At 36.6% G+C, this 8,505-nt stretch overlaps 1 protein-coding gene across 3 annotated transcripts in view; it reads left to right on the forward strand.

Annotated features, from left to right (window-relative positions):
* KAT7 (lysine acetyltransferase 7) overlaps positions 1 to 3,623 on the forward strand; it is a 37,591-nt gene extending 33,968 nt beyond the window's left edge. For 2 of the 3 annotated variants that reach the window (XM_087916854.1, XM_087916855.1), the window contains one exon: positions 338 to 3,623. In XM_087916854.1, the coding sequence (XP_087772980.1) occupies positions 338 to 439 (102 nt within the window). In that variant the 3' untranslated portion in view covers positions 440 to 3,623. The remainder of the gene's footprint in view (positions 1 to 337) is intronic. The other variant, XM_087916856.1, reaches the window with a different exon arrangement.
* Positions 3,624 to 8,505: the final 4,882 nt, after the last annotated feature.

Raw genomic sequence — 8,505 nt, forward strand, 5'->3', positions numbered from 1 at the left:
TCAAAATTAATCAGTTTTTTGGACCTACATACAGAGGTTTTTACTTAAGAAAGCAACGCTATTAAACTATCCTTCTGACATAAAACCATTCATGTGTTTGCTTGTATATATAGGCCATTTTAATCACAAATGATTCTAAGCAGCATTTACTTCTTCAGAGCTTTCTTAAACAGCAGGATTGGTGCGTATCTGACTTCAGGTGGAGCACTATTCCAAAGGAGAGGGGCAATAGCAAAACGGTTTTAACTTTCTTAGCTTGAAATTTCTGTCAATATTAGTTATAGTTATGTCTTCTATAGATATAGCCTTTAACCTGCCTTTCTTTTTGTCTTCTCAGGATCTTATTGATGAATGGATAGCCAAAGAGGCCAAAAGGTGCAACAGCAATAAAATCATGGATCCCAGCTGTTTGAAATGGACCCCTCCCAAAGGCACTTAATTAACCAGTCTCTCCAAGAAGTGTGAACATCCCATTCATGTGCTGCCATCATCACCACTGTGGGTACTTTTTCTTTTCCCAGGACTAGATTCTTCCAGATCTTGGACATGTGACTGTTCTTGGTACCAACTCTTCCCTTTCAGATATTTCTTCAGTGTTTTACTTTTTATAGAACATTTTTGACCAGATACCTTGTCTATAAGGCAAGATGGAAAAGATGAGAGTTCTGGACAATATTAACATGGTTTCAAGAAAATGCTGTAGGATTTAGTTGCTCCTCCATCAGTTATTTGCTCCTAGCACAAAAACTTGTTTGCTCCTCACATTTTTAGTTTTATAACTTCTGTTTAGCCCTCTGAGATGTAGTTCACCTATGCAATATAGTGGAATTGCAAATGTGATGGAAAGGATCATATTGCTTCATTTTAATGATGGGGAAGAGAAAGAGAAGAGAAGAGAAAAATCAAAGCTAGTGGGGATAGGGACAGACATTCTCATTAGTCCCATTTCTATACTAGCTTTCATCTGCACGTTTTTGATAGATGAAAGAGCACTAAAAAAGCCCCCAACAATCCTGTGCCTGTGTTCTGAAATACTCCAATCTATCCTATTCACCTTACATTTCCCTGCCATTCTGCTGCATGTGTATATACAGTCTAAATGTATGTCCGTGAGACTATTTCCTAACATGTTGACAAGGTACAAGTAAGAAATGATCCGGTGCTTCCTGGGATCCTGAACTGCTTCTGGATGTGCAAATTTCTCACATTTATTTGCAGAACCTAAAACTTTCTTGATCTTGGCACCTATGTCTTCCAACATTGCCATCAAAATATTTTCCCCAGTTCAATCCACCAAAAGAGCTGATGGTAAGGAAGCTCCAAACTGACTTTGGTTTCTGAGAATAGTAATGGTTTTATAATTCTGGATACAGGGTATCAGAAGCAATTAGTCAGCCCTCTATGAATTGGATTTTGTAACCGGGTTAGTCAGATCCCCGAGTGGGAGATATCAGGGAAGAAAGATACCACATTACCTGTTTTTGATTGCATGAATGGAAAGACAAAAATCATTCAATCCACTGTAATTTTGGACAAGTGACCCTGATGGCAGTTTTTGAATAGGCTCTGACTGCTAATATACTTCAAGAGTCAATTTAATTAACTTTGTAGGGAAAAAATTGCAAGATCAACATTTGAGCCTTGGCATAGCGTTGTCTCTCTAATTTGGCATGCCTCATCATTTTGGATTACCTGCTTCAAGCTCCTGTGCTTGAAGCCCAAGAATATGCATAGAAACACATTTCATCAGCTGGTGGGGGAACATTGCTCTTTTTGGCAGTTATTTCTTTGCAGTACATTGCTATATGCATTTGGCAGTTTTGTGATTTATTATTCAATTTGTGAAGCTGCTGGATATACTAATGCCAGGCTTCAGGGCAATTCACTGCAGCTGACTGAATGTAGTCTTCATGATGGCTTGTATTTTTTTGGCCCTACATTGGCAATTTGCAGATTTTCCCTGACATTGAGACTGCCTTGGTCTGATAATTTTCTTATTCTTTTTTAAAGCAGTCTGTGAGAAGATTGACAGCTTCAGATATGTTGCTCCATAAATGGTTAAGAGTTGGCTCAGAAGCCACTGAGGGAAGGTGGGCAGTTATGGCTATGTTTAAATTAATTTTTAATGTTCTACAAATGAAAAGTCTATTATACAAGATTACCCAAAATAAATTTTAACCTCATTTTAGGATTTGATACCTGAAAGTTTATCATAATATGACTCTATATTATGACAAATTAAAACTGTCCCAATTTTAATTAACATTGTGACAAATTAAAAATAAAACTTCAAAAACAACTGTAATAGACCTCCTTCATTGGTTCCATAGTAAGCATGCCCATTTCAAATGAGAATTTTTAAATCATCTTTTAAATAAAGTCTTTGATTCAAGGGAATCCTCTACCAGGAATAAGTAATACCTACTTGTAACGGCTGGGAAGATAGGAGTCGGAGTATTTTGTCTGATGAATGGAAATTTATAAATTGTTAAGAATAAAACTCTTGACTAGTATAAGTCGGGTGCTACAAGTGTTTTAATTTGCCCATTTCTAAAACCTCAATCTTCCTATATTAAAAAGAGAAAAAGAAGAAAATTCTGGCTAGTCTGCTAGCCTCTTATCTGCTGGTTCCAGTTATATTTAGATGGCAATGTATACATAAAGAATTGGCCTACGAGTAGTCTTTTTAAGGCTTTTCTCTTTGGCTATATTATTGGTGTGAAGTTATGTCTCAGCTGCTGGGCTGTGTCTCTGTAGTTTCTGCTGTATTGGGTTGCTCTACTGGCCAATTCTTGGCCACAGATGTCCATGATAATATACAGTAATATCCCAGTATTTGAGATATGAATCTTTTTCCAAATGAGACACAGAGTAACCTGGCATTGGGAGTACACTTGCATACCTGAAGATCAAAGTAGTCGCAGTAGAGGTTAACAGATGATTGTGCTCACTCACCTTGAAGTATGGACATTTACATCCTGGGTTTCATCTTGAGAATACTTCCTATGCTAAGGCAGTGATTTGGTTTTTCCTGACATGGTGGACTATGAAAGAGACAGTATGTTTTATTTGTTTAGGGGCTGCAGAAAAATGGACGTTGTATTCTGCACTCTTAATTGCAGTTTCCACAAAAGGAGGAGTGTTGCTTTTAATGGTAAGATTAGGTGATGTATATGAAGGATCCTGAAGATACAATTATCCATACAACTATGCCTTTCATTCCTGCCTAGCATGCAATTTTCAGTAGTAGACACCTGCATGACATACAATCTGTTTTCAACTAAACATGTTTTTTAAAAATGTCCTTTCATCTCCCATCTTGAAAAAACAAATAGACTTGTTCAATCTCCACCAAGGATTTTTAGATAAGAATTCCTATCCGTTGGTTCTTGTGTTTGGTTCTGCCTTTTTATTGCCATCTTCAGTCTGCAGGATTGCTATTTCTGAACATTGTCTGGCAATTGTTCTCAGCTTCTAGATTATTGCAAAAAATGGGGTAATACTCTTTTTTGTGACAAAGGGAGGCTGCTTGTTCCTGTACAGAAGCAAAACTGTTTTCCTGGATATTTTAGAATATGCTATCAATGTATCAACTTCTCAATAAAGCATGTTCTCTGCTCTCACTTTCTTCTCAAGTATTATTCTAAAAGGATTACTTGGGGGGAACTGACCTCTAATCAAGATTCTCTAGACACTACTTGTCCTTTTAACTGATGTATGAATTAAGTCACCTCTTTTATTTGTTCTGTTGAATATTCTACATTGCACTCAGGGGACCAACCAGTTGGGAAGATTCATTGCTGATTATCAAGTACAGAGTTTGCAAATGAAGTCTTGACATGCAAGCTCTTTAAAACTTCAGTTGGAAAGTTGAGGAAATAAATCAGAAAATCCTTACTAGCAGTTTGCTGAATGGATCAGTTGATTACCAGGCAATGCAGTTTGCATTGCATCTATTCTCTTCTGAGGCCACTGATAGTCAAGAATAACTCTAGATAGACTGATGGAAGGGGTTTCCACCCTTTTTAACAAGAATATGAATTGCCTTATGATGAATCAGGAATGGGTTCAGGATGAAAACAAGATTAAATTGCTTTTTGATTGTATACTACTCAGAGTCAATTGTGTTGGTTCACCAACATTATAAATAAACAAATTTTGGAAGAGTACAAGTAGTGCTCGACTTACAACCATAATTGAACCCAAAATTTCTGTTGCTAAGCGAGACAGTGGTTAAGTGAGTTTTGCCCCATTTTACAATCTTTCGTGCCAGAGTAGTAAAACAGTACAGTTTTTAAATTAGTATTAATAAGAAGAGGTATTAAGTGAATCTGGCTTCCCGAGTGACTTTGCTTGTCAGACATAGTAATGATGTATAAGCAAACAGCACGAATATTTATATATGAAAATGATGAACGTTAACCATATTTTTGTGATTAAAGCATTACACAGATAACACCTACAAATTAAAATCTAATAAAATGTAATCAAAGATTTATTACAGCTCAGAGGCCATAATTTTTAAAAAATATTGTTGGTGTTCTCTTAACAAGTGGAATACTTTCAGAGCCAATAAAAAGGTGTGTGCTTTACAGGCCATTGAAATAGGTTTATTTTCAGTCAAACACTATAGGATTATTTCATATAATATCCACATCGACCATAGACTTGGAAAAAATATAGCTAGTATTCAGATTGTTGGGAGTTTTACTTCTGCAATTATCTCATGGCCTGGCCTGGGGGAATCACCATTTTCACTTAACAGATAGGCAGCTTGCAGTTTGAGACCACATATGGCTTCCAAGTCCTTTTCTTCATCCTTGGAGCCAAGACTTATCTACAGGAGGAGTGTCAAACTTGATTTCATTGAGGACTGCATCAGGGTTGTGTTTGACCTCGTGGGGGGAAGGCCAAGGTGGGCGTGGCCAATTTGATGTCATTCCTGCAGCTCTCTGCTAGTGAAAATCTGCATGCCTCTCCCAGACATAGTTTTGGCCACAACGGTCTCCTGCAGCCATCTTCCAGCAAAAACAGCTTTCTCCAAGCTCAGTTTTCTCTGACAGAGGGCTGCAGGAGGCCATCGCAACCAAAAACAGAACCTGGGAGAGCCATGTGTGGACCTCCCAAGGACTTTTTCACTGGCAGAGGCATTCACTGTTTCCAGGGCCAGATCTAAGGACTTACGTGCTGGATTTAGCCCACAGGCCTTGAGTTTGACACCCCTGTTCTACAGGCTATTATCAAGACAAGATGATGGGTGCAATGATGGGATTGAGACTCAACCTGTTATTTTTTATCTGCAACCCACATCCTGCTGGCCATTCTTGCTTAGAATGCTATATGTCCATAGTTGCTGAAAATTGAGCTCATAGTTCATGCCATATTGAGGTATGATGCCTATGAAAATTGAACTATAAGTTCTAAAATAAGCATCAGAGCTTTGCAGTTTTGAACGGGATAAGAATATACTTTCAAGTGTAGAGGAATGCTTAAATAATATCTACTATCCACTTCTTAAAGCAAACAAGCTAGGTTTCTTAAGCAATTTGTGTAGACAGCTACTCCATAAATATTTATTTAATTTGTATCTTTATTATTTTTACAAATAACTCAAGGCATTGAACATATTCAACACACATTCTTCCAATTTTAGGGGGCAAGCCAAGTCAGACTATATGTCGTGAATAATTTGAAAAGGAATACATATTTGCTACTTGCATTGTTCATAAACTATAATTTATTTATTTTGACTTCTATGCTATGTAAATTCAACCACTCTGGTTGGTAAAGCATGATTTACTGTTGCATCAGTGACAGGATGCATGTACCGTAAGTTTTCATTTATTTATGATTTCTTGAATTTAGTGTACTGAGTATCTACAATACATAAAACATAACTACAAGCTACATGTTTGACATCACACAATTGAAAAGAACCTACATTTTGGTTTTGTCTAATGTGTACATTCAATCATGGTTTTTTTAACAAACCATCTTAGTTTATCATAATAAGTGAACTCATCTATTGGTGTCTGGTTTTTTTGTTTGCTTCCCTCTGTGTGTATGAAATATCTTTGTGTAGGAGGTAAAAAGAAGGAGTTTGAACAGCCTTTGGTTTGGGAAGTTGCCTCCAAGGAGATTAAAAATAGCTCCTGCAGGGAGCAGTTATTCTGGAAGAACATTTTGTTCTTTATTATTTTTTTAAATGTTAGGGTTTTTTTCCTTCCTGTTTTCTTAACCTCTTGGTTTTTCAATCCGCCTCGTTGGCATTGCTCAAAATTAACAACCCATCGATCTATTTGCATTGCTGCAGCTATATCTGGTACATTAGAAGTTTGCCAGGATGCACCTGGTTTTAAAATATTTGCTCAGAAATAAACATTTTCTTTAAGTAAGGATTTCTGTTAAACAAAAGCTTATTGCAACAATACCATCTTATGTTTCTTAAGGGCACTGGTTCATAATGGAAGAAAAAAAACATTAATTTGAATTTAAAAAAACCCTCAAATGTCTTGGACTCTGATCTTTCTCTTTTATTCTATTTAGGGACTTTGGAGGGCTGCAAATAATAGGATACATTACCTTTCTTCTGCAGCTGCCTGGATTCTCTTCCTTTCAAATATTGCAGTGACATGCTTCAAGGTGATACTATTAGAAAATGCTGGATGAAACTGGCCAATCTCATGCATTTCACATTGATCCTCCCACGTGAAAAATAGAATCCCAGGAAAGTCCATTCCATTCTTCTTTTATCAAATGTCTCCACAAGTGATTGGTGTAGAGATTAAGGTAGCAGATTCTGAATTCTAATCCTGCCTGAGGCATGAAGCCAGATGGATGACTTTGGGCCAGTTACTGTCTCTTGGCCCCCAGAAGAAGGCAACGACAAACCACTCAGCAAAATCTTGCCAAGAAAACTGCAGAAACTAATTTAGGTAGTTGCCAAGAGTCAACATTGACTTAAAGACAGAATATATAAGATAGTGTTCTTTGACTATTTAAGAATGAGTTTGTTCTCAATATATCAAGATAGGATGATACAGTAGTATAATATACTACTGAATATCATATAATATAGATACTTTCCCAACATCTAAATTAGTTTAAAGTTAATTGCAAAACTTACAATTTAGTAAAAGTCTTGCTGATTATAGTCTCTTTTCGTGACTGGCAAAATCTAGGATTTTAAAAATGGAGCATGTCAGAGGAAAGCAAGCAAATTGATAAGCGACCAGGAAGGAAAAAGTATTCTGATTATATGTGAAGTATATTTAGTTCAGAGAAGAGAAGATAATGAGAAGAGATGGTATCTACCAAGTATCAGGAGGGCTATTGTGTGTACAACTGGGGTAAATGAGATCAATGTTGTTCTGAAAGATGACATGAAACAATGGGTTTACATTATAAGGAAGCGTATTATGATTATACATCAAGAAAAATTTCCTAATATAGGAAGTTCAGTGTGGTCTCAGGAGGTGTTTTAAATCTACTTTGTTGCATTTAAACTGAGTAAAAATCAGACCGTACCAAATTGAATTTTTTAGATGTGGAGAATTTGTGTACCTTCCAGAGAGGAAAATTCCAACTGACCAATTTTTCTGACAAGTGATTTCAGAAGCATTTCTATTGATTTCAATGATACTTGATGGTTTGATATAGTAACGATAAAAAAGACACCTTGGGACATGAATGTGGCTTGGTAATGCTTAAGCACATTTGTTTAAAGAAATGGAGCATTAAGAACAAGGGGTTACAGCATCTGGGACAGTCTTCCTATTTTGAGGACTGACTTTATCTTGGAAATAGCCTTGAGGAAGGGCAGAAACAGTTGCAAGTGGATTCAAGAGTTCAGGTAGTATTACCCAAGATTCATACTGAGTAAATATGAACACAGAACCATATATAGTAGAGTTTGTAAAGATTGATATTTCTAGAGTTCTAATATTTCATCCTGCTTATTGTAGTTTAAGACGGGTAAAACCACTTTTCCAAAGTAGGCTTCCTTCATTTCTCTGGACCTCAGTTCTCAGAACTTTCCAAATAGCATGGCTATTATTACATTTTGGAAAGGATTGCAAAATGAAAAACTTACTATGAATAAAGATCTTTTTTGGAAGAGGATGCTATGCAGAGATGTAAGCAGTGCTCTTTGGACTTCAAAATAAATCACTCAGAGGAGGCATACCACTCTGATAATGGTCACCAGTTAAAGACCTAATCATTATATACAAGGGAGCAGCCCTGTTTTGGTTCCCTAGTTTGCAAACATAAACAATTCTTAGGAAAGAAGTGCAGGAAAGGAGACTTGGGGACAGGAGTGTTCTCTTATTGGATGAAGTGTGCATCAATAAGAATCAAGGCTTACTGTTCTGAACTGCAAAAAAATCTGGATGTCCACCAGATAGCAGCAGAGTTAGTTTTTTTTCCAGAGACTTCAATATCATCTAGCAGTTGCTCTAAGTCATTAAAACTTGAAGATTTCTACACATCCCCATTTCTACCAAC

The sequence above is a fragment of the Pseudonaja textilis genome, chromosome Z (assembly GCF_049901715.1).
Source record: "Pseudonaja textilis isolate UNSWEBS1 chromosome Z, rPseTex1.2, whole genome shotgun sequence".
In the NCBI taxonomy this organism is placed as follows: Eukaryota; Metazoa; Chordata; class Lepidosauria; order Squamata; family Elapidae; genus Pseudonaja; species Pseudonaja textilis.